Here is a 25,027-nt window from a genome sequence, read left to right on the forward strand (position 1 = left end):
TTTCATTGAGTATATATACCACATTTTCTTTATTCATTTATTGAGGGACACCTAAGTTGGTTCCATAGTCTAGCTACTGTGAATTGAGCTGCTAAAAAAATTGATGTGGCTGTGTCACTGTAGTATGCTGATTTAAGTCCTTTGGGTATAAACCAAGGAGTAGGATAGCTGGATCAAATGGTGGTTCCATTCCCAATTTTCTGAGGCATCTCCATACTGCTTTCCATAGTGGTTGCATCAATTTGCAGTCCCACAAGCAATGTATGAGTGTGCCTTTTCCCCCACATCCTCACGCACATTTGTTGTTGCCTCTATTTTTGATGATTGCCATTCTGACAGGAGTGAGATGAAATCTTAGTTTTGATTTGCATCTCTCTAATTGCCAGGGATGTTGAACACTTTTTCATATATTTGTTGATCAATTGTATTCCTTCTTCTGTGAAGTGTCTATTCAGTTCCTTAGCCCATTTATTGATTGGGTTATTTGGGTTTTTTTTTTTTGTGTGTGTGTGTATTAAGTTTTTGAGTTCTTTATATATCCTAGAGATTAATGCTTTACTGGAGATGGATGTGGTAAAGATTTTCTCCCAATCTGTAGGCTCTCTCCTCACATACTACAGAGCTGTAGTAACAAAAATGGCATGGTATTGGCACCAACATAGACTTGTAGACCAATGGTTCAGAATAGAGGACACAGAGAAAAACCCACATAAATATGGTTATGTCATACTAGACAAAGGTGCCAAAAACATTCACTGGAGAAAAGATAGTCTATTCAATAAATGGTGCTGGCAAAGCTGGAAATCCATATGTAGCAAAATGAAATTAAACCTCTATCTCTCACCCTGCATAAAAATCAATTCAAAATGGATCAAAGTCTTAGGCACTAGAACAGAGACCCTGCGCCTAATAGAAGAAAAGAAAGGCCCAAATCTTCACTACGTTGGCCTCAGATCTGACTTCCTTAACAAGACTCCCAAAGCACGAGAAGTAAAATCAAGAATCAATAAATGGGATGGATTTGAATTAAGAAGGTTTATCTCAAACATTGATTTTTATTTTCCATTTATTTCAAGGTTCTTCAGTGCTATCTCATTAAGGGTGATTATAATAGCTGCTTTAATGTCCTTATCTGATCATTCCAGCACCTGGATCACCTCGGAGTTGCCATCTTTTGATCGACTTTCCCTTGAGAATTGCTCAAGTTCTCCTGGTTCTGGGTATGCCAAGGGATATCGAGTTTTTATCCTGGACATTTTGTTTGTTTTGTTATGTTAGAAGACTGGATGGTGTTCCTATGCTCTCCCTCCCCTTCCTCCTCCCCTTCCTCCTCCTTCTCCTCCTTCTATTGAGCAGGCCACGGGTCCAGCCAGGTCTCTTCTCCTTCTGTGGGGAGTGACCCAGGATCAACCCAGCACCTGGAGCTTTGGCCATTCTGTTTCATGTGCCACCCAGGGGTTCGCCTGCATCTGGAGTGGTGGTATGTGTGACGTCACCTGTCCCAGCAGCTGAATTCCATGCCCTCCTGCCGCCTGCGTCCCTCTGTGGACCTCCAGCCAGCCTGCAAGGCCTGGGGGACTTCAGCAACGTGGCTGTCCCCTCAAGCTTCCCTGCCAGGCTGGGGCCCCCGCAGCTCCCGCCGCAGCACTGGCTGGTGCCTTTGGTGCTGGTTTTGTGTTGGTTGAGAGTCTATCCCTTCTGTCTGGGTCTTTCCATGGCACTGGCCCTCCTAGCCTCCTGCTAGGTGGACATTTGTACCATTTTCTCTATTTTTACCAGTGAAAGAGCTGAAGCTGGGAATGGTTAAATCACTGGGCATAGTGGCACGCCGAGGGGCATGGCCAGGACAGAGCTGTTGCTGGGTGGCAAAGCCACGTCTCACATCTTCACTGCAGTCGTGGGGAGCTGTGTTTTCAGGGTCAGATGCCCGGGAACCTCAGCCTGGGAACCGCAGCCCGGGCAGGCTTGCCCTCACCGACCTTCTCCTAGAGCCAGGGACACTGGCTGGGGTTTGACTTCATCTCAGCTGCTCTGCACACGGAAGTGGGATGCCCGGGGATATGTGAGGGAGGCACTGGCCTCTGGAGAGCCACAGCCAGGGGCTCCTGAAGGTGCAGATCCTGCTCTTGTCTGCTCAAGAATCCTCAATGGCTCCTGCTGTTCCTACAGCGAAACAACTCCCTCGGCAGCCTGCCAGGCTCCCGTCCACAAGCCAACCTACTTCCCATCCCTTCATCCCTCTCTTCTCCAATGACAGCGGCTTCTTTGCTGTTTGTGGCCTGTCCACCCCAGGCCATTTACATGTGAGATTCCCTCTGCCCAGGTTGATCTCTGCCATCTCCAGCACCACTTGATCCTCATCATTGCCCTCTGGGAAGCTTTCCCAGCTGGCCTCCCTGCCACCCCCAGCCAGGCCAGGCCTCTCCTCAAATTGTTCCCATCTTAGGGCATGCCTGTGTTTCATGGTGGCTGTCACGGTTTGTAGTGTATTGTTGGGGGTGGTAATTTGAAGAGCACCTGTGCTCTGGGCAGATTACAAGCCCTGTGGGAGAGGGCCATCTCTTCCTGCCATTGTCTCTTGGCATCTGACAGAGGAGGAAAACAGTGGATGTTTGTTGGACGGATGGGCTAATAAAGAAATGCTTTACAGCTGTGAGGTGGGCACCTGCAGCTGCCCCTGCCTGGAGGCACGTGGGGGCTCTTCATTAGGGTTGGGGTTAGGGTTGGGGTTAGGGTTAGGCAGGCGTCTCCCAGTCTTGGGAGGCCATGATGTCTTTGTTTGGGGCCCTTAAATTAGCAACAGGAGCCACACGTGCGTGTCCTGTTTGGAATTCTCAGTCCCAAGTGAGGGTTGGGTGGAGGAAACAGAGCAGAGGGGCAGAGCAGGGCACAGGCTGGGAGAGGCAGGAAGAGGGCCCTAGACGCCGATCTGTGGCAGCCTTTGTTTCCCAGGGTCTGGGCTTTGATTTCCCTACCCCCTCAGGAATGTGCCTCTGGTCAAGAATGTGGAGGCATCCGGCAGGCACATGGTGTCTGACACGGAGAAGGAAACGACCGACCAACTGGTCCAAACGCTCACCCACGCAGGAGAGAGCGTGGTACCTGTCCCCTCCTGGCTCTAGAGGTGCCTCAACCAGGGTTTGCTCTCAGCACGTCTTGAAGGTGGGATGTTAGCCTAAGACCAAAGGCTCAGTTTCCCTGTGCAGGCAGCATTTCACAAGCACGTCAGGGTGCCCACCGTGCAGGGAAGGGGGCTTGCTGGCTGGTGGAGTCAGGGTCTGAACCCAGATCTGCTGGGCCCGGGCCTGGGCTCCCACCACACCCTATGTACTCGTTGTTTCGTAGACACCCGGCTCGCTGCCACAGGTTAGCCATGTGGACAGTGCTGCTGTGGCTCTGGGTACGCAAAACGCTCTTGGAGACCTCGCTTTCCGTCCCTGGGCGTTGTGTGTAGAGGGCTTGCTGCTCCCTGAGGTGATTCTGTTTTCAACGTTTTGAGGACCATTCCTCAACCCCACCCAAGGGTCCCTACTTGTTTCCTCACTGGTGTTTGTGGTGTTGTCTCCCTCTTTTCTTTTTTCACAGTGGCCATCCTAATGGGCGTGAGGTTGTCCCTCGCCATCGTTTTGACTTGTGTTTTTCTGGCAGTTAGTGACGCTGAGCTTTCTTTCGTGTCTTGCTGGCTATTTGTGTATCTTTTTCCAAGAAATGTCTGTTCCCATCCTTCGCCCATTTTTAAATCAAGTGTTTATTGTGTTGTTGTTGTTGGGGTTTATGAGTTTACGAATTCTGATTTGCAAGTGTGTCCTGTTCTGCAATTACCTTCTCCCTCTCTCAATAATGTCTTGATGCACCATTTTTTTATGAAGTCCAACTTCCCTGTCTTTTTGTTGTCGTCCATGCCTTTGGAGCCACACTCAAGAAATCCCTGCCAAGTCCGATGTCATGAGGTTTTGTGGGGCCCGGGCATTTCACGGATGAGGAAACTGAGGCCCTAGCTGGGGCCACATACAGCTCTCTAGGTGTTTGAGTGGGGACGAGCTCTCCAGAACTGGCTCCTACATCCACCAAGACACACTCACCTGCCCAACGCTGCATGTGCCCTGTCCTGACCCAGGGCTGGGTGGGCAGTCTCCCAGGGCAGAGTGTGGGAGAGAAGACAGAAGTCACACAGAGCGCAGGCCATCCAAGATGGAAGGCCCCGTCTCCCCTGGAGAGTCTGTTCAGGCCGTGTGGCCTCAAGCCTGTGCCTCTGTTGCACGGGAGCAGTGTCACGGTGTGTGGCCCAGGGTTCCCGGCACTAGCAGACTGCCGGTGCAGCATTAGCTCTCCTGGGATTCCTGAGGACACCACAGGTGCCCTGAGGTGCATCTGGGAGTTCTCACGCCTTCTCCAAGGGGGCTGCTCTGACTTCTCCTGGGAGCTGAGTTTCCAGCCATAGACCTGTTGCCATAAGACAGATCTGCATCTCAGGGGATAAATACGGTTGCATGAGGGCCAGCTCAGGCCATCACTATTGGGCCAGGCCCAGTATTGGATTTCAAGGAAATCCGCTCAACTTGCAAGAAGAAAGAATGCACCGGGGAGGAGGGCTGTGGTGAAGCGGCTTCCCTGGTCACTCCTGCGTCTAGTGCAGGGCGAGGAAGGAGGGCCCCGACAGCCTGAGCCTCTTCCAAGCCGATGAGGGCCGGCTGGAGGCTACCTGTGCTCATGCTGAATGAAACCAGGCTTTGAACCTTTAAATTTGGGGGGTTTGTTCTCCTGACTGGGGTGCTCCCTTGATGGACCCCAGAGCCCTCAGGGCCACAATAGGATGGAAAGCAGCAGAAATGGTTCAAAGGATGGATGCGGGTAGGCGTGGTCACATCCCGGAGGAGTGCTGGCTTTTCCCCTGCCCCCTAAGCCCTGGGCATGGTCAAAGAGACCCCACACCTTGGGGGTGGACAGCCTGGGCTTTGGGGACCAATTTAGCAACAGAGGAGCATAAAGGACACCCACTTCCCTCCCGGACTCTCCCCAGGGCCACATGGAAGACTCTTTTCTGGACCCAGAGTGGGGGTGGCGAGCCACAGGCCTTGTCTTCTGAGAGCCCCGCAATGACAGTGTCCTCTGTATGCATGGGGCTGGTATTTTTCCAAGGGCTTTTAAATGCATTATCTTGTTGGAGGCTCATCTGAGGCAAGGACTTGAAGCAGACTGCAAAACAACTAATTTACTGAGTCCTGAATGGAGAGGAAGCTGAATGCAGTGTCTGTTTTTGCTGAATCTCAAACCAAAACAATCTTTTGTTAAAGAACAAACAAATAAACAAAAAAGCCAAACACTAATTCACCAGGGTACACAGTCTGATTGGAGGCTCTGGGTGGAGCCTGGCGGTCATTCAGCAGCGCTTCCTGGGTGGTGGGGGCCCGTGGGGATGGCAGACCAGCTCCTGAGCGAGGGCTTTGGGGGCAAGACAGGTCCTTCCCAGCAGCCCTCAAGCCCTGGACCACAAGAGATGCTGGTGGGAGGGTGGGGGAAGGGCCCAGGTGAGCAGGTGGCGAAGAGGGGCACTTTGGGGGCCTGGGGGCACAGGGCGCCCGCTGTGCCCGTGGAGGCACTGTGTTGAGAACAGCCTGCAGGGCCTGGAGGCACCTTCATCTACAGCATAAGCTGGGGTTTTGTTCTCTAAATGATTGAGAGGCCCATCCTCAGCACTCTCTGGTAAAATCACTCTGTCTGAGTCGCTTCTTTGAAATAATTCTGTCTCCTCCATTTTCGTGGCACAGAAAAATGAAGGGGAATCAATGGGCTCTTAAGCGCCCCAGGGAGGGACACAGTGTGCGGAGGCGAAAGGAGTAAGAACAGGTGGTGGGCTGCTCTTGCTGGTGATGATGGGTATGGCCTGGTTCACCCAGGGGCACTTCCCTGGCACCCCTCGCCCCCATGAGAATTTCTGTGGAGTGTGACGGCCTGCTCGGCCGACACAGCTTCCCATTCCACAGACTGGATAGGCAGGAGTTGAGAAGCCCCCAAGTACCAAGCTCATTTCCTAGGCCGCTGGCTGGAATCCACAGTCAAGTGGACCCGAGAGGGCGTCCATGCTCCCACCAGCGGCCCAACTGCTGTGACCCTGTTGCCAGGGCTCCAGGGGAGCCAGGGCAAGCAGCCGTCGCATCCTAAAGCCTTTTGGCCCCCAGGAAAGTAAGGCCTTTGGCTGGCTCCCACTTTCCCCGACACGGGCACGCAGGCCAGACCCTGGGCCTGCAGCTGGTCCCCAGCTGGGTCCCGGCCCTGAGGCTGCCTTTGTGTCCACACAAGGGAGACTGAGTTCCTCCCCTGTTCCTTGACCCTACATCCTGTATCCATGAAGAAGTAGCCCCCTGGCAGGGGGAGCGGATGGTGCCAGCTGCCCCAGAGAAGGAGCCAGACCACCTCGGTGACCTCTGCCTCCTCTGGGGTATCTCAGGAAAGCCGGGCAAGAGCTGCTTATTGCAAGCCATTAAGCAAGCTAATGACCCGTGAAGGCTCCCAGCCCCTCCAGCCACTGGCCGTGCCTCCCCAGTGCTCAGGAGCCTGCTGTCTCCCCCTCACGTGGCCGCTGCCCACAACTATTATTGTGGGGGTGCGTTTTCTCAGACAGGATTGGGCCTTGGAGCCAGGGCAGTGTATACAGCAGGCAGTTAATAAATATTTGCTTGAGGCCAGGTCCAGAGTCACCATGATTTCCAGAGCTGTGGAGGGACCTGGGGTCCAGGGACGATTGGAGCAAGGTGGCCTGTGGGCTCAGGACACAGCCAGAGATGTGAGCCCTCCAGACCTGCAGCCAGGTTCCTCATTCCCACCACCCCCATGGAAAAGGTGGCTGCCACCTCCCCATTTGTCAGGACCTAAGTTCTAATCTCTTCCCCAGCTCCACTGGGATGGAAGACAAAAGGTAGCAGAGACTTTGTCATCCAAACTTGTGGGAACCTGGCTTCCATACCTGCTTTACTTGGGCCCCAGGTATGAGGAACAGACTCTGAATCCAGGATTGGTTTCCAGGAGTCCAGCCTACATTGCTTAGGATTCTGCTCAGAGCTAGGTTAGAGCCAAGGAAACACAGCCTGGAATGTGCAGGGAGCCAGAACAGCCCTCCCTATAGGCTGCGGGACCCTGGAAGAGCCCTAAAAGCCCATAGAGCCTCCACATTAGTGTGTGCTGTGCACTCTCAGACAACCTGAACAGCTGAGCTGGACCTGCAGCTGCCATCTTCCACCCCAGACTCCAGGGCTCTTGTCTGCAAAAAGAGCTTGATTGGCTGGATCTCAAAAGCCAGAACTAGTGGAAGAAGCTGGTGGTGGCCTGAGCCCCTTACCACAGTAGACACCAGGTCTGTTTTTAAGACATAGGTGTGGGGGAAAGAATGAGACAAAGCCAGGATGTGGTGTGGTCATATTTATTTAAAATTCAAGTGAATTCCACAGGGCCAAGGAGGACTCCTCTTACCCCACAGAGTGGGGTCCCTGTCAGCCAGTCACATCTTTCTGGGGGTGGGCTGGCTGAATGCCCCTGAGGCGTCACTTGGAGCGAGGGCCTGAGCTTTCAGCATGGAGCTGCCATGAGCAGGATCTGGGCCAGAGACAGCACAGGCAGAGGTGGGCAGCCTTTGGGCTCAGGTGGTGCTACGGGCCCCAGGGTGCAGGGGAAGCACAGTTTGCAGAAGCGGACACAGGAGACCTGCAGATAGCTCGAACAGAAAGAAACCCCAATGCTTCCACCCCAGCCCCTCCCTGGACCCCACCAAGCCCCAAGCTATCTTCTAAGACGTGGGAAGGAGTTGTTTCCGTTGCCACCGGGTCACACACAAAAACCAACCAAGGCCCATCTTAAGGTCTGATCTTTAAATTGCTTAAAATTAATCAGTGCAAAGTGAGGTAAAAAGCCTGGCCTCCAGGCCAAGGCGGGAGGCTGGTCTTACACGAGCCTGCGTCTCTTGGAGTCCCGACCCACAGTACCCTCCTGTGTCTCTGCCTCACAGCCCAGTGGGGACACCAGGTTCAGCAGGGGGTCCTCAGAGGCTCCACCGAAGAGTGCCAGCAGAAGAGCCACTCCAAAGCCAGTGGCTCGCTCACCCTGTGGCAGAGTGGGGAGAAACCCTGAGCTCCCACAGCCTCCTCCTGGCCCTGGCTGGCCAGCCTACCGAGGCAGGTTCCCCCAGGCCTTTTCTTGGGGAGAGGATCCTGGAGCACAGCCAGAGTCCTGGGCCTCCCAGTCGCGTCCTGCCACCCTCAGGGCCAACGAATGGGTGAGGCCCTGGGCACAACCCCAGGTGCTGTTCCAGAACCCCCAGATCTGCTCAGGATGGGGAGGAGTCAGAAGGAGAGTCCTGGGCCCCCTGCTGAGCATGGGGTAGCTAGGAGGGACAACACAAGGCAACCACTCTGTTCCCAGGGATGAAGAGACCAGAGGTGGGGGCGTATCACAGCTGGCCAGAGGCTGGGCCATGGACAATGTGACCCTTGACACAGACTGAGCTCGGTCAGCAGTTCTGGAGATAGAGAGGCTCCATAAGGACAAGAGGAGGGGCTGGCCCAGGCCAGCAAGGAGGGGTGGGGCAGGGGAGTATCCTAGCAGGAGGCAAGGACACCGGGGTGGTCCAAGGCACTTACTGCATGCACTGGTGCGGCGATGTCCAGGTGGACCCAGACCCCAGGCCAGTCGAAGCCGATGTGTGAGGCAATGAAGAGGCCCGCGCAGGAGCTGGGACTGTTGTCACGGTCCTGCAGAGGCCAGATGCACAGTGATCTCCTGCTCCCAGCAGCAGGAGGGGTTTGGGTAGCTCCCAGGTGCCTGTGGGGTCTCCCGCCCTGTCTGCCCTGTCCCATCTGCCACGGGCTGAGGAGTCAGCTCCACTCCAGGACAGGGGGAGCAGTGGGGGACCCAATGTGGCCACTGACTCAGACCCAGGAGTGAGTACAGAGCCCCAGATAAGTGGCAGGGAGGCCAGCGAGAGGCCTGTCTGCCTTGCGAACTGAACAGGCTCTTCCTGGACACGCAACTGTACCCTGACCCGCCTCACAGGAGCCCCAGCATTGCTGCTGCAGCTCCGGGCACAGTCTCCAGGGAGCATGAACCCCGTGGGGGTATGGCCTGCCCACCTGTCTGGGCACAGCCCCTAGCCTCAGACCTACCGCCACCGAGTTCTTCATGTCAGCCACGGCCGAGGTAAACTCGCTGAAGTGCAGCTCCGGGCAGTAGACCAGGGGGTGCACCAGGTCCCCGCACTTCCGGCCGGCCTTCACACAGGCCGCTTCCCACTCGGCGCTGTTGGTGAGCACGGCTGCATGGTACTTCCCAGTGGCGATGCCCTGGGTCAGCGTCACACAGGAGCAACCAGGAGGAGGGCAGGAGAGAAACACAAAAGACAAAAGAGGGACAGAGAGGCAGACAGGGAAACAAAGAAACCAACAGAGAGGTGTGAGAACCCAAAAGAAAGAAACCGCACTGTGAGCTGGAGCCTGTGGAGGACAGGCTAGGGGTCAGGGTCCCAGCTCGCCTCTTTACCTGCCTGGCACAAACCCCTCCTGCCACCTCGGCTGAAGGTGAGAAGTTTGATGCCAGCATCCCCATCCCACCTGCCTTCCCCACCTCAGCCTCTCAGCAGCTACAGCTAAGCCTGGGACACCCACCTGAGCCCCGGTCAGCGTGGCCATGTCAAGGATAATGTCTGCTCCAAGGTCTTTGCAGGCGTAGGACACGCCATCAGCAAGCACCAGCCTGCCCTCTGCATCTGTGTTGTTGATCTCCACTGTCCTGGGGGTCAGCAGAGAGCCCACTCAGGAATGCAGCTCTCCGGGGTGACGAGAGGGACTCCCCTCTGGGACCACAGAGACTCCATTTATTTTTTCAATATGGTTTTAGTTGTAGATGGACATAATACCTTTATTTTCTTTAATTATTTTTATTGATACTGAGGATTGAACCCAGTGCCTCACACATGCTAGGCAAGTGCTCTACTACTGATCTACACCCCAGCTCCACAGAGACTTCATTTAGAGCTCCTGGTCCCTCAAGATTCCCGACCATCCCCAACCTTCCCTAGGAGGCAGGGACACCCTGTCCCCCTACAGGGCAGCACAGATGGCATCATGGTGAAGTTCCTCCCACCCTGGGCTGAATTTAGGGCTGACTTGGCCTGACCCTGGGAAGAAGGCCACAAGTGCACACTATAGGGTAAAGGCAGCAAGGGATCAGGGAAGGGAAGTCCAGCCTTACTTTCCCGAGTACAGCAGGTGGATGTCATCAGGCCTCGTGGCATTGGGCCCCACTGAGTTCTCAGCCAAGCAGAACACAGCATGGAGGTTGTCTTTGAAACCCTGGAGGGCGAAGTGGGCAGAGGCTTCAGCTACAGCTGGAGGCTTAGGAGGGATAAGGCCAGCCAGGAGCTCTCAGACTCAAAGATGGACAGACAGAAGCTCCCAGGTGCACAGCAGGCAGCTCCAGGCAAGACCTGATGGGATGCCACCTGCTCCACCAGTGCACTCATGGGTGCGTCTCCTGAGCCCCTGTCCTCTGGAACCTGTGTGGTCTGGCACTTTAAATCCGGGGTTTGGGGTGGGTTTCCTCATGACTACGTTGTGGTCATGTGTTCTAGCAGGACTCCCACCGGAGAGCTGTGTCCTTCCCGGAGCACAGTATCAGGAGGCACACCTCGACTGTGCCCCTGTTCTGGAGTTGCACATGGCTACAGCAAGTGCCATGCTCCAATGAGCACAGGCCTCTAACCAGCCTGCTTCCCACCTGCTTCCTCGCTCCACTCTTAACAGCTGTTGATCATTTGTACCTGAAAGAATGATCACTGTGGTGTTGGCCAGATGACTTCCTATTCCCATTGTCCCCTCTATGGTTAGTGATCAGAATCCCACTGTAAGAAGTGGTCCCTAGTTATTCTCCATTCATTTGCTGATCCCCACCAGGGTGGGTATGGGGCTTCCGAGGCTGCTCTATGGGCTGAGTCACTACGTCATTATTTATCTTGTGGCTCTCACTGAGGCACATTCCTTCTTGAGGCCCGCAGGAGACTGCAAACAAGGTGGATGGCAGTGTCCACATGGAGCCTGTGGCCAGGGCGCCTGTGGGAGGAGGATTTTTATCTACAGCAGGGCCCTTAGTACCCCTTAGGTCACTGGCTATGGCCCTGCAGGCAGAGGGGAACTGACACCCCTCACGGCTGCCCACTAATGCATCAGTGTGAACTGCCAAGGGGCTTCCTGTGAAAAGAGAATTCAAACTGGAAAGAGTCTACCTGCGGCATTTTCCAGCCAGCCTGTCCCATGTGCCAGAGGGCACCCTGCTGGAGCAGCAGTCAGGGTAAATGGCCCTATGAACCCTCCAACTCTCCCACAGTGAGCACCCTACAGCTGGGCCAGCTCCCTGAGCTCCCTTCTGATACGCATATCTTCCAGAGATGTGCCAGTGAGGTCCTGGGGGGAGGAAGGGAAGGGCCAGGCAGTGTAGGAGTCTGGTGTCACCACCTGCAGCCCAGCAGCTGCACCAGGCAAGGGCCTTATTGAATGCTGGCTGCTTCCCTTGTTAGTCTCCAGCCAGCAAGGAGCACAGACACCTGCTCCTTCTCCAAATGCCCCCACCTGGGCTCTGCAGGACAGCAGTGCTCACCTGTAAGCCCTAGAAGACCCTGTCCACGTGAGGCAGTAGCAGGGCACAGGCAAGAGCCAGCCTGACAGTGGAGCAGGGACTCTGGGATGTTCCAACCTCTGGCATCCTGTACCTCCCATGTACCCACGGACTGGGCTGCAACAACTGTTAGAGGGAGCCACCTAAGCCATATGGGAGGCACACAGAAAACCAGGAGGCCCCCACTGGCCTCTGGTCCTCTCCCATGCAGGCTACAGGTGGAACACCTGACCAGTCTGAGCCACAACTGTGTCAAGACCCTCTGGGTTTTTGTTTTTCAATTTTAAATTTACCCCAAGGAACCAGCCTTCTCGGGTAGTGCCTAAGGGAGAAGAACATCCTGTATCTAGTAACACTAAAGGGCTCAGACTCTCAAAAGCTGCCTTGGAAAAGCTGCAATAAGGAGCTTATGGCTTAGGACACCCAGGGCACACTCTGTTAAATAAGCATGTTTTACTGCTCTGGGACTTCTGGGCTTCCCAGGATGTCACCCAAGAGTGATCACAGCCAGCAGGCAAGGTCAAGTCTTGAGTTTCTACCAAAGTGAGGGAGGAAGCAGGCTGGGCATGGGAGTGGGGGAGTCAATCCTGGGGAGACATTTCCTAGAAGAGTGTCGATGCCCAGAAGGCTGTGGGTGGAATGACTGGAACACTTGGGCGGGGGGCTCAGCCCAGGGTCCGTTCTTTGGGATCATGCTTTCTGCATGCCACGTGGCTTTAGGCCAGCCTCCCTCAATCCAAGCCAGGCCTTGAGTAGTGGGCAGGGTGGACCTGCCCTCAGGCTCTCACAGTCTGAGGAAGACATGATCATCCAGAGCAGCCCTGATAAAAGAGAAGCTCTGGGACCCATGAAGGACCCAAGCGCAGAGAAGGGACGGGCCCAGCTGTGCAGACACAGGAGGGACCCTGGCTGGGGCTGGAGTGGAAAGGGCAGGGCAGAGCCCACAGGAAAGCCCAGAACGAGCACCTGCAGAGGATGGGGTCTCACTCACCTGCTTGACGGCAGCTCTGAAGGCCCCCAGGACGGCTGCGGCACCCCCACAGTCCCGCTTCATCCCAGGCATGGTGGTCTGCAGAAGCACAACAGTGGGGCAGGAGAGTGACTCATGGGGACATGCAGTCCAGCTGGCAGCTGCCCTTGCAGCCCCCACCCCACCTGCACAGCCCCACACAGGGCTCCCAGCCCACGAGGACCTGAGGCCAGGCCATGGAGCGCGCCCAGGATGCATGACACTGACTCTCAAAGGAGCTATTCTCTAAGCAGCGGGAGGAAACAGCCAAGGACGGGGGCACCCTTTGGTTTCAGTAGAGTTTGGAACTTCCAAGTGGTAACTGGGTGGTAGGGAGAGCGAGAGCCACCCAGAGCTCTGGATTCGCTGTGTGGAGCATCACCAGCACCACACTGATCCAGCCACCCAGCCCCCATGTCAGCCTGGGTCTATCGGCAGGGCCTCTTCATATCCACTTCTCCACCTGAATTGTGAGGAAGAAACCAAGATGCAGGAAGTATCCCCCAGGGATACCGGTCAGCATGGAGGGTCTGGACCAGGCTTCCAGGTGGCCATCAGAATTATGGTCCCTCCTGGACTCGGAATCCTGAGGTGATGAGCTCACCAACGAGCCAACTCTCTTGTGTTCTCCACACCTTGCAGGTTCCTGCCCCACACACTTAGGGTAGGGAAGGCTGCTGCCCAGCCAGCACCCCGTACAACAGCCTGGCAGTTGGCATTTGCATGGCTCTGGCTCCCAGCAGCAGAGCCCTGGCAGAGTAAGCCTCAAGGCTGCGGAAGGCTCCCCGGGGGGTTCTCCCTCTCTAGGCACAGCTTGGGGTGCACGGCAGCCTGTCCACTTGTCCTGAGCAGGGCCCCACCCTGGCTTCTGACCTGCCAGCCTGGCACACTCTCACACTCCTCTCAATTCCTGCCCCTACCCGCCACCAGCACCTTCCCGGAGCCACCTCCACCTGGCTGTCTGCCCTTTTCTGCTGCTTCTCTGGGTGGGTGCCTCCTGTCCCTGGTCCCCACCTCTAGCTGTCAGCACAACCTGGTCACCCTAATGTCATGCATCCTATCAGAAAGGGCCAGCTCCACCTTCCTCCACAGTTCAACATCTCCTGACTGAGCTGGGTCCTGGAGCCCTAGGTAGAGACACACCCTGTGAGGATGGGAGAGCCATCTTCCATAAACTACAACCTTGAGAGTGCTTACACACGTCTACATTTTATAGGTTCCCAGCTGTAACTGACAAGTTCATATTTTAAATTAACAACAGGTGCTCAGACATAAAGATTTGAACTTCAAATTCACTGAGTGATTCTTGAGCCCTGATTGTATTACATGAGTCTTCAATTTTGGTGGAAAGTATTTTTAGATATAAACTGGGCTGCTTTTATAATTGAGTGGAAATGATCCATCTAGCACTACTGAAAACAAACTGTCTTTCCGCCCTAATTGTTGAGCAGGCATGGGGCTGTATAAATGGAAAAACGGGGCCTTGGGTCTGGAATCTAACTATTTCAAAATGATCTGCACAGAAACCGTCTCCAGACGGCTGTTCTCGGAACATCGCATGTCCTCGGAACATCACATGTCCTCGGAACATCACATGTCCTTGTCACAGGTGCCACTGTGCCACCTCCCAATCATAGGCAGAAAACTGCCAGGTTCACGAATATAGCTCGATTGATTGCACAAAGTTCCACCAGCCCCTGAGTGTCCTTTCCATCTTTATAAAAGAAGGGATGTTCCTGGTGATGCTTAGAGTCATTCACCCTTTTTGCTCATTAACTAATGGTGCAGAAGTCCAGGGAGGGTGAAAGAGCTGGAGCCCCCCACAGGATCACAGCCATAGCCCAAGAGAATGAGGAGTCACTGGGTTCCTCCTCAGGCCATCCAGGAAAAGAAATTTCACTGAGGAAGTCCCTTGCTGGAGCAGTGCAGTTGATTTTCGAGACCTTGACCCCAAGTGTAAGCACTATCACTGTTCTGTGTGGCCAAGGCACTGCTGCTATGTCTGCCAGGGTGGCTGGTCCCAGTAGAAGCTCTGTGGCCTCTGTTTGAGAGAAGGGCTCTCTACCAGTCACTCTGCCTAGGGGCAACAGACAAGGGAGGCACTCACATGGAGGTATCTGGCAGGTATTTTCTAAAGTGAACAAAGTGAGCTTCTCATCTCCAGCAAACAGCCAACACTGGTTAACACCAATGGTAACTCTTGAGCTCTCAAGCACAGATCAGAACCTTGGAAAACGTCCACGTACCACCTGATGGGCTCCCCCTGACACAAGGATTTTTCTGATGAGCTGGGCAGTGACATCAGCAAATCTGAGCTTTTGAAAGTATATAGTTAGATGTGTTAAAATGTGGGGTTTCTGCCTCCCTCTGTGAACCCATATTCTCCAAATGACCCATGCATAATATGACAAACACACATCTAAGGCTCAACAACTAGTAGATGAGAGCACAGAAGTGCACTGATGGCTTCAGATTTCATGTCATAACCAACCTTTAAGAAAATACCACTTGTCGAGTTTTGGTGTAATAGCAAAGAATGACTATGATTATCCGACATATTTCTCCCTGTTCCAATCATAAAATGTGTGAGGCCAGATTTTCTTAATATATTATGAATGAAACATATTGCAATAGACTGGACACAGAGGCAGATACAGACCCCAGCTGACTTCTATTAAGCAGATACTAGCGAGTTGCCAAAAATGTACGATGTTACCCTTCTCATTATATTTTTTAAAATTTTTGGAATTTTTTCATAAAATTATTCTGCTTATGTTAATGTGCAACAGATTTGTGTTGTTTTCAGATGAATTATAAAGATCTTTTACACATCTCAGTTTTAATTTCTAGCACAGTGATATTAATAAGTATTAATAGGTGTCACTATCAATGTCAATAGTGTGCTCTACCAAAAAGTCCACTGGTTCTTGAGTTTCAGATACATGATAAACAAAGCCTCTTTGGTATTAATACTTTTTAAAGAGTATAAAGGGGTCCAGAGTAACATCTGAGACTTGTTATTCCATGCTGATCCTGATTTGCCTTTGAAATCTCTGCAAATGAAATTGCAACGGTTCTTGCAAACTTGGGAGCTCTTCTGGCCCCAACCAGCTTGCTTTTTGAGAAGGGCAACTGCTGCACCATTTGCTCTTGAGATGGCCACTATGTTTCTCCCTGTGTTGAGCTTTGTACCAGTCCTTAGGTGAGGTTGTGAGTACCTTCAGGTCCTGACTTGAATCTGCCAACCTCCTGGTGGGGGGGGCTCAGTGAGTAGCCCAGAGCCCAGCCTAGTAAGGCTCAGGAAAAGCCCGACTCATTAACGGTTCTAAGTGCAGGGGACAGGTGGACAAGTTCAAAGTGGCTGGTCCTGGGCACTGGGCCATTCCATGTAGCACAGGGTCTGCACAGTACTCTGACCTTAGAAGGAGGCTGGGGCTGTCTCATTTTTGGAGAATGACCTGGAGCCATGGAAGGTACCCCATGATGTTTTCTCTTCTATCTCTCCTGAGACCAAGGCCTCCCTGGAGCCACCTGTCTGAGACCAAACAGGTGAGTTAGGCGCCCAAGGGAGCAGAGTTAGAGCCATGGGCAGGAGATGTTCCCAGGAAGAAACCCTGCATCTTCCTCTGGCCTTCCAACAAGCCAACCTTAAGAATGAGCATCGGATCCCAGGAGAAGAGAGGCCACCCTCTGCAGGCCAGGAAGCAGCTGCCCAGGGCAACAGCAAGGGAGTGTGGGTGCAGGGCAGGCAGCCAGTACCTGGTGGGGGTGCACAGCTTGTGCAGGATTTAAAAGTATTTGTGAGGGGCCCACGGTGGGCCTCCTTGTTAGTATAACTGTTCACTGGTGTCTCTAAGGTGTCAGTAATCAAAGATTTCTTTCAAAGAACACCTGTGGCTGGTGGAAACGTGAACAACTGCTTTGGCGTCTGCCGCATCTTAACCATGTCTGTGAAGCTTTGTGCCCGTCTCTTGCTCACTCATCCCTGGGCAGTGCCCTCCTACAGGAGGACACGCTGGCCAGCTGCACCCCTGCCCACCTGCCAGCCACTGGCAAGGGTTTTAGGGACTGGCTCTGCTGACTGGGGCCCCGGCTGGTCCCCTCTCCCTCTGCCATTCTGTCCACACATGAAAGCCGTTAGAGTGGGTCCTGGGGAACCGAGAGCATGGCCAGCGCTGCAGTTTGTGGAATGTCCTGTGGGACAGGATGTCCAGAAATCTCCTCGGAGTCCTGTGGTGAGGACCTCAGTATCTGCACCTCCATCACCTCATGTGACCCAAACGCCTCACAATCTAATTAGCAGCATCGTTGCACCAGTGGTGACTCAAGACAGACAGGAGCTAGGGCTGCCTGTCGGACACGGATGAGTGGAGAAGGCTGATGTGAGGAAGGTAAGCCCGGAAAAGCCGAGGCCCAAACACTCGAGCACAGCGTCCATTACAACAGACCAACATGGAGGCTTAAGTTTTTTTTCCTATTAAAAAATCCATTAATGAGAGGCTGGGGATGTAGCTCCGTTGGTAGAATGCTCGCCTCACATGCACAAGGCCTTGGGTTCAATCCCCAGCACCACCAAAAAAATAAAAAAAAATACAGTAATGATATTTAAAGTATTGTGCATTGCTATTTTCTTTACTTGTACTGGGATATTTATTTTCTTTTTAATTTCTTTACTAGCATATTAATATGTAGGGAATTAGTTTCATTTCCTGATTAGTCCTGAAAATAATTTTGTTTTTTTAGAGGAGGGATATTAAAAAACGATCATCCACTCCAGGTATTAAATACTTTAGGTATGCAGGAAGTACTCAACACAGCAGCACAAGTCTCTACCCTAAACACCAACCAACACTGGATCAATGTCAGGGAGGCAACAGGGAGTGGAGGGGCCTGCGGCAAACCAGGGATGGAGGCTGTGCTCCCGAGGTAGCCACCACTCAGCCCCGGAGGAATGTACCAGGTGAGAATCCAGAACTTCTGAGTTTACAAATGATGAAGAATCCAGTCTTTTAGAGAACTTTTCCTGTTTTGAAGTGTTCAACTTCTAAACCATATGGGTCAAGGGGATGCCCGTGTGGGCCCTCTGGCTGTGGCCAGCTCCTGATGCCTTCTCTGGATGAGCAGAGCTTGTTCTCTCCCTGCTGCCCTTTTCTCTCCTAGGCCCTCTTCTGGGTCTCCTAGGGAGTCGAGGTACTCCCCTCCCAGCTGGCTCCTTCCCAGACCTTCCCTGAGAGCCCAGCCCAGGCCTGGGCACAGTGGATGCTCCACAGTGTGCCAAGTCAGCTGCCCAGATGGACACCCATGTGGAGAGTGCTGGCCACACAGGTGAAGGTCAGCGCTGACATTCCTCAGGCATCCGGAGACGCCCTCGAGAAGCCATATCACAGGTTCTCTGTGGACAGCCACTCAGCACATCCCCCTAAGAAGCGCTTCCCTCGCCTTTGTGGAGCACCTGTTTCTGAGAGGCCCTGTTCAGCCCCGCCACACAGCATTCCTTCTGGAAACCTGGGGTGGACCAGGAGACCCGCCAGCTCTTCGGCCTGATCTCCCTGGCCCTGCTTCTCACCCTTTCACCATTTCTGTGGCTACCCTCTGGCGACTGTCCAGGGTTTGCTGTTCCTGTGTCCTGTACCAAGTGTGAGCGTGAGCTCCAAGTGTCCCCACAAAACTGCTCCTTCTCAGAAAAGGAAAAGACTCATGGACTCCCTCCCTAAATCAGCCCAACTCTGAGCCCTGGGGAACCTGGCTATCTCCCTACGGCCGCTCTGGGGGAGCAGGATGAGCTGGCCTTGACCCAACCCTTGGACCCACCTCACCTTCCCTTTGATGCTGAGGCCCCCGGTGTCATAGACGATGCCCTTGCCTACCCACGCAATGGTCTGCGTGGCTCCGTCCGGGCTGTGGCTGAGGACCGCCAGAGCTGGGGGGTGCAGGGCAGCTTTGCCTACCCCATAGATCCCTGTAGGAGTAGGGAGAGGAGGGTGAGGTGCAGGCTGCACAGGCAGGGACTCCAGAAGGCCCTGGGCACATCCACCCCGGATACTGGCTCACAGATACTCTCCTGGACAGCTGTGCTGCCCTAGCCCTGGCCCAGCTCCCTCCTGCCCCAGCCTGCATGGAACCTGGGAGTGCAAATTAGTTCCAATGTCTGAGGCTACGAGTGATCCTGTTTAAAGTATCACCAGGCAAGAAAATCTACTGAGCAAAAAAACACTGTATCATTTCCAAAAGGAAACGAACAGGCTCCCAGAGTAAAATGATTCTTGGATGACGCTTCAAGGCCACCCGGCCCACACTCATCCCCCGGCCCGGAGCCTGCCTGCCTGGGAAGCCTGTACTGCCTGCCGCAGCCCACTCCCACAACCCATGGCTTGCTCACCCCCCGGGTTTACATGCCACTTTTCCCAAGAAAAACAGAACTTCCCAGGGCAGAGGCCACACCCCCTGGTGCCTGGGCCACTGAGTCAAGAGGTCATGGTGGCTGCCGGACAAGCTCCCGCAGAACCCAAGGCAAACACCACCTCTGAGAAAGTTGCCCCAACCTAAGAGGCTTCTACCTCCTGGTTTATGTGTCTATGGGTGTGCTTAGTGACCCCTCCACTGGGTATTCACGTCCTGTGCAGTATAGGCAAGTCCTAACCAAGAGCACAGCAGAGGTGACAAGATGCCTCCCCTGGGATGAGATGACAAAAAAGCGGGCTCCCTCCTCTCACTCTCCCTAGAGCCCAGCTCTGAGGGCAGCTGCCGTGCTGTGAGCTACCCGCGGAGAGGCACAGGGCACAGCAGGGAGAGGCCCTGGGCCACCGAGGCATCCCCAAGTCCCCACGGAGGTGTGGGAAGCTGTCTATTACCTCCAGCTGCCACCTACCTTGGGGCTAATCTGTTTGGCAGCCACAGGTAACTACAGCACCAGAACCCCAGCCCCCAGCCCTGGGAAAGCCCCCGGGCAGCCCAGGCACATGCCTTTCTCTGGTTCCCAGTGGGAGGATGGCCTGAGCAGTCAGGGGAGGCCTCTGAGGAAGTGCTCCCGCAAGCAAGGCAGGACAGAAGCAGAGGTGAAGCAGGACAGCCCCCACCGCAGGATGTCCTGTGTGGAAGATTCCCACTGGAGAGCCACCCACACAAAGGTCCTGACTGGGATGTGAACTTGTATATTCGAGGAACAGAGAGGCCCTGCTGAGCTGGCCTGGGAGTGGGATGCACAGGGTGTGGAGGCTGCTAGAGGGAAGGACTTGGGCCTAGCGGCTTCCAGAATGTGCATCAGAACCTGGACGGCTGCCCCTCCCTCCCCCAGAGATGGTCTGCTTCCCAGGTTCTGGCCTGGGCTTAGACACAGGATGCAGTTTGGGACAATTCACCATGTGATCGCTGTCCCAAGTGGCTCTGGCTACCCACACCAGGCCCAAACCTGGGGGCTCCAGCCCACACCCACCTCCAAAGCCTCTTGTCTTCAGCTCCTCATCGCGGATGATGGTTGGGGTGATCCCCAGCTCTTTTCCGACTCTGTTGATCTCCTGGACACGTTCACGGAAAAAGCAACAGAGACCATGAGGAGGCTGGCCTTAAAGCGAGGCTGGGGCCTGCAATGAGCCAACACCCATGTGGTGGGAGAGGAGCCAGCCTTGGAGGCCAGTGGCTGGGACTCTTGTGATGAAGGCGCACCCTCCACCCTTGCCAGCTCCCTGCAGTTCATGGCTGCGGGCCTGCTGGGGTCTCAAGGCAGGCCTTGTCCTCCCAGTGCCCTTTGCTGAGGCTGCGGCCTCGGAGCTGGGTGGACAGCATAATAACCTCATGGGAAACAGCCTCAGGATTCCAGGGCCAGGTCAGAGAGTGTGGACAGCCCCAGGTTTCGCTGCTTCTGCTTGGGGTCTGCAACACCCACCCCAGTTGCCCCCCTGCCCCCACCATTTGCAAAGGCCAGGGACAAACCTCCAAGAAGACATCAGTGTTCATCTCATTGCAGGGCGTGTCCACAATGCGGGCAGCCAGCCGCACACCTTCCGTGGCATTTGTTAAGCACTAGGAAAAATGAAAAAGACTGTCACAGGGGCTGGGGACCTGGGGGGGTGGGGGGAGAGGATACCCTCTCCTCATCCATTTCCCCAGGAGCCCAAAGGCACCAGAGGTTCCCTGGCACAGGAGACAGGTGGGAGACAGAGGAAGGCCCATCTGCCCTCCCTTGAGACTGGGACCCACAAATGGAGAGTTCTACATGGTGACCACTCAGACCCCTAGCACTGCACAGCCCAGAGGCCCAATGCCCTGATTTCCTATTCAGGGTCCTTTCCAAAACTTCCATCCTCCCGCCGCCATCCTGCCACATCTGAAGGACATTGAATGCACGCTGGGCACAGCCACCTCTGGCCTCATTGGGTTCAGTACCCTTCTTTCACCTTCAAACTCTGGCCACCCTCCTCCTGTACCCACTCCCCAGTCACTGGAGGTGCTACCCCCACAGGGACCCCATGTGAGTGTCACAGGCTCCTGGGGGCATGCAGCTCCGACTGCCCTGTTCTCCTTGTCACTGGACAGCAGGCTCTGGGTACAGGGTTTGGGAGAGAGGAACTGGACTGAGCTCTACCACAGGGACCTTATGTGTCCACCCAGCACCCAAGAAAGCACTGGGAGGGGCCGTGAGGAACCCAGATGCAGAGGTCATAGGGCCCAGAGACCTGCTGCTCTCCCACCTGCGCCCACCTGCTCACTCACTCAGCAGACTCTGGAGGACCCCTGCCCCATAGTGGTTCCCACTGCCCACCCCAAGCCTCAGAAGCTTCAGGCAGCTGGCTGCATCAGGGCCTCCTCGCTGGCCGCAAGGAAAGGATAATAAGAGAAAAGCAGCACAGTGCCTGCGGGGGCTCGGGCCACCAAGTTCATCATCAGCTCCCCCAGGCCCTGCACGTCGCAGAGGGCAGGAGCGAGGTCGATTCCAATAGCCTGGCCACCGCCCCCGCCCTGTCTGCTTGCTGCTTGAGCCACTGCCTGTCCCAGGTAATTAAACCCTGAAGCCTCAAAGGTAGAGACCTGGGACTTGACAGCTCGGATATGAGATGTGCGGCCCCTGACGCCTGTCAGCAGCTCTTGTCCTGTCTGGGAAGTGCGTCAGTGCAGTAGCACTGGCCTCAAGGGAGGCAGCCGTGACCTTGCAGGCCCCACCAAGCTCAGCTCTGGCGCAAAGCAAGGGATGGCAGGGCACAGCACGCAGGCCTGTCTCCTTATCACCAGGGCACGGCCATTCATTCATTCTGTCCACACTTATGTAAGGACCTACTATGTGCCAGGCATCATCCTAGACTTTGGGGGTCCAAAGATGCCTGAGGGACTCAAGAGCAGCACATCAGGTGACCACACACTAATCCATGAAAACATCAGACAAGTGGGCAACCACAGGACTCAGAGCCCGGGGACGGGGGTCGGGGGTCGTTGAGGAGGTTCCCTGGTGAGGAGAAAGGAGAAGACTGTAAAGGCTACAGACTGTCACTCCCTGAATACATTTGACAACTGAGGGACAGTTGAGCAGGAGGCAGATGGGGGTGTGGGGCACAGGATCAGGGTGGGCGAGAGGTGGAGGGAAAGGGGAATCCAGCCTGAGGTCTGTGGAATGGTGGGCCTGGAGCTCAGAAGAACTCCCTGGAGACAGAGGGAGCAGGGAGCAGGGGGGCCCAGAGGTGCCTGACACCACCCAGCATGGAGAAGGTGGGCTTGGAGAGGCTGGAAAGGGGGCACGAGAGGTTGTGGTAGGTTGGGAGAAATGGGAAGCTGGCTCCCAACAGGCTGGGGCCTCAAGGACAAGGGACAAGGCTCTGGTCCAGCACGCAGGACCCTTAAAAACAGTGGCAAGGGGGCAAAACCCAGGTTTGGGTGGTGGGTAAATAAAGGGAATTAAGAAAAACAATTGGACTATGTCATTTAAAATTCTGGAGATGAAGAGAAATAAGAGTTGATTCAATGGCAGAGACAGAAGCATGTTCCCTCCTTCTATGGCAAGGAATTCCATTGGAGGGGGACATTACAGGGCTCAGAGAGGAGCTGCAGACAAAGCGGGGGGCCGAGAGGGAGTCTCACCAGGCTGAAGGCGATGGCCTTCCTGAGACAGAAGTGAAGGGGAAGCTCTGGAGCAGGAGGCAGGTGACTGGGTCTGGCTGCTGAAGCAGGGTGGCCCAGTGAGGCGAGGCCACAGCAGTGGTGTCAGGGCAGCTATGAGGGACCAGGGGCTTCAGGTCAGGCCCATACACAGGCTCAGAGGCTGGAAGTGCTTCCAGCTTGGCCTGCAAAGGACCATCCTCGGGACCAAGTGGAATAACATCTGTATAAGTGCTCTGGGAAGGGTGACGCCGTACAGGCATAACGGGGTGGTTGTGTAAATCCAGCCAGAACAGAATCCTGAAAACAGTGCCTCCCATGTTGGACTCCCAGTGACTGCCCCCTGGGGACTCCCAGGAATGGCAGCAGCCCTCACTGTCCTCCCCTGGGAGGGGGCAGCATCTCTCAGGTGGAGAGCTCCTGGGGGCCCAGGGACAGGGTATGCACCTCCAGACACCCACTTGCAGAGTGGACAATTCCACTGGCCCGTTGTCCTGTCCCACTAGGAAAAATTCCACTGTGACAGTCCTCTTCTCTGTGCGACGAGAAGCCCCTGAGCGGTGGCTGAACAGAGGGAAGGCTCGGGCCAGGGCACAGGCAGAGGCGAAGACATCTGGTTGCTCACAGACCATCTGCAGCACAGGGAGAGAAGCAGGTGGGGCCCAGGACCAGGGGTCTCCACGGGCCACCTATAGCTGCTTTCTAGAGCAGCCCCAACATCAGCTCCAGATAAAGTCCTGCAGAACGGATACCCCAGTGATCCCATTCCTCAGGTGCCTTCAGAGTGACTTGAAGCACTTCTCGCTCCATAAGCAAGAGGATGTTGGCCACCAGCTTGCCAGACACAGGGAAGCATGGACATGAGGCTTAGCCTCAGGAAATCTAGGCTGGAGCCTCTGTTTGGCCACTATCACTGACCTGGGGTAAATCACTTGGTCTCTTGGGACCTTTTACAAGGCAGGGACTGTGATATGAGGTCCCAGGGGCCAGAATGCCCTGCTGTCCATACAGGGCCCTGAGCTCCCAGAGCAGCCCTTTCTCAGAGGCACTCACCAGAATGCAACGATGGGTTCCAGGTGGCAGGCAGGTCCGCACAAGCCTGGTGATGAAGTGGGCGGCGGAGGGGCTGTTGTGTCTGCTCACCCTGGAGGGCAGGGCTGCCACGGTGGCGCAATTCAGGTAGAGGGGGCAGCTGTCCGTGGGGTTGGGGTTGAGTGTGGCCAGAGCGGCCTGCCAGAGCTAGATCATAAGGGAGACAAGAGAGACCAGACTTCAAACAGCCACGGGAGCAGGCCCTGCCTGCCTCACCAGCACTTCCCAGGCGCCCCACCCTGCAAGTGAGAGCTGTGTGTCCCTGGCTGGCACCTCCCACCCTCGTGGGATCAAGCCTGGGCCTGAGAGACAGTCAGGGGCCCCTCTGATTCAACATTTGGACACCAACTCGGTGGGGCTTGGCCAGTTTCCACTGATCGGGGTCAGGGGCCAGATGCCACGAGGAAGGCCGGCTCTGCAAGCCAGGCCTGCGCGTCCGTCCGGGGAACCAGGCCGGGAGGCGCGGGCGCAGCAGGCCAGGCCGGCGCGGGCGTCCGGGACCGCGGGGCCCGGGGCGGGCCGTGTCCGCGGGCGGGGCCTGCGCGCCGCCGGGCCTGGCTCCCAGGCGCATGGCGGCCGCGGCCCGCTCACCTCCTCGGTGACCCGGGGCTGCAGCTTCCCGCGGACGTGGCTCCAGGGCACGCGGTGCAGGTGGTGCAGTTGCCCGAGCAGCAGCAGGGGCCGGCTCTGCGGGTCCGCGTCCCCCGCGCTCGCCTGGAACTGCAGCCCCACGCTCGCCATCTTCCCCGCGCCGGCCGCCGGCCGCCGCGCCCCGCTCCGGCCCGCTCGGCGCCGCCCCGGCCCGCGCCCGCCCCGCCTCCCCCGCCGCGGGCCGCGCGAGACGTGCAGGGCCCGCCCGGGGCGCGAGGGGGCGCGAGGGGCGCGGGCCGGGGCGCCGAGGTTCCGGGAGGGCCTGGCCGCCGCCCCGCAGGCCCCACCGGCCTGGCCAGGCCCCGGGAGCGCGGACGCGCGGCCCTCGGCGGGGCGGCCCACCGCGGTCTTGGCCCCAAGCCAGCGCCCAACTGCTCGCGAGGCCTTGTCCTCCAAACAGGGTTCCTCGACGGTGACCAGACCCCACTTTGCCAGTCACACCCATGCACGTGAGAGGGGCGACGTGGACCTGGGTTCCCTTCCAGGCCGCTGCTTCTAAATGGCCAAGGAGAAATGCAGGCGCGCCCTGCCCGCTCG

The 25,027-nt window shown here is 55.8% G+C and overlaps 1 protein-coding gene across 1 annotated transcript; it reads right to left on the reverse strand.

The window, feature by feature from the left end:
* Positions 1-7,403: 7,403 nt before the first annotated feature.
* Npepl1 (aminopeptidase like 1) lies at positions 7,404-24,628 on the reverse strand. Its single transcript, XM_026412246.2, has 12 exons — positions 24,431-24,628; positions 23,801-23,986; positions 23,209-23,379; positions 20,594-20,683; positions 20,097-20,178; positions 18,481-18,623; positions 12,647-12,724; positions 10,237-10,337; positions 9,651-9,774; positions 9,153-9,329; positions 8,631-8,741; positions 7,404-8,094 (listed from the first exon to the last, which is right to left on the reverse strand). The coding sequence occupies exons 1-12, from the start codon at positions 24,578-24,580 to the stop codon at positions 7,936-7,938; spliced, it is 1,572 nt and encodes a 523-aa protein (XP_026268031.1). The 5' UTR covers positions 24,581-24,628; the 3' UTR covers positions 7,404-7,935.
* Positions 24,629-25,027: the final 399 nt, after the last annotated feature.

Source organism: Urocitellus parryii, chromosome 6, assembly GCF_045843805.1.
Source record: "Urocitellus parryii isolate mUroPar1 chromosome 6, mUroPar1.hap1, whole genome shotgun sequence".
In the NCBI taxonomy this organism is placed as follows: Eukaryota; Metazoa; Chordata; class Mammalia; order Rodentia; family Sciuridae; genus Urocitellus; species Urocitellus parryii.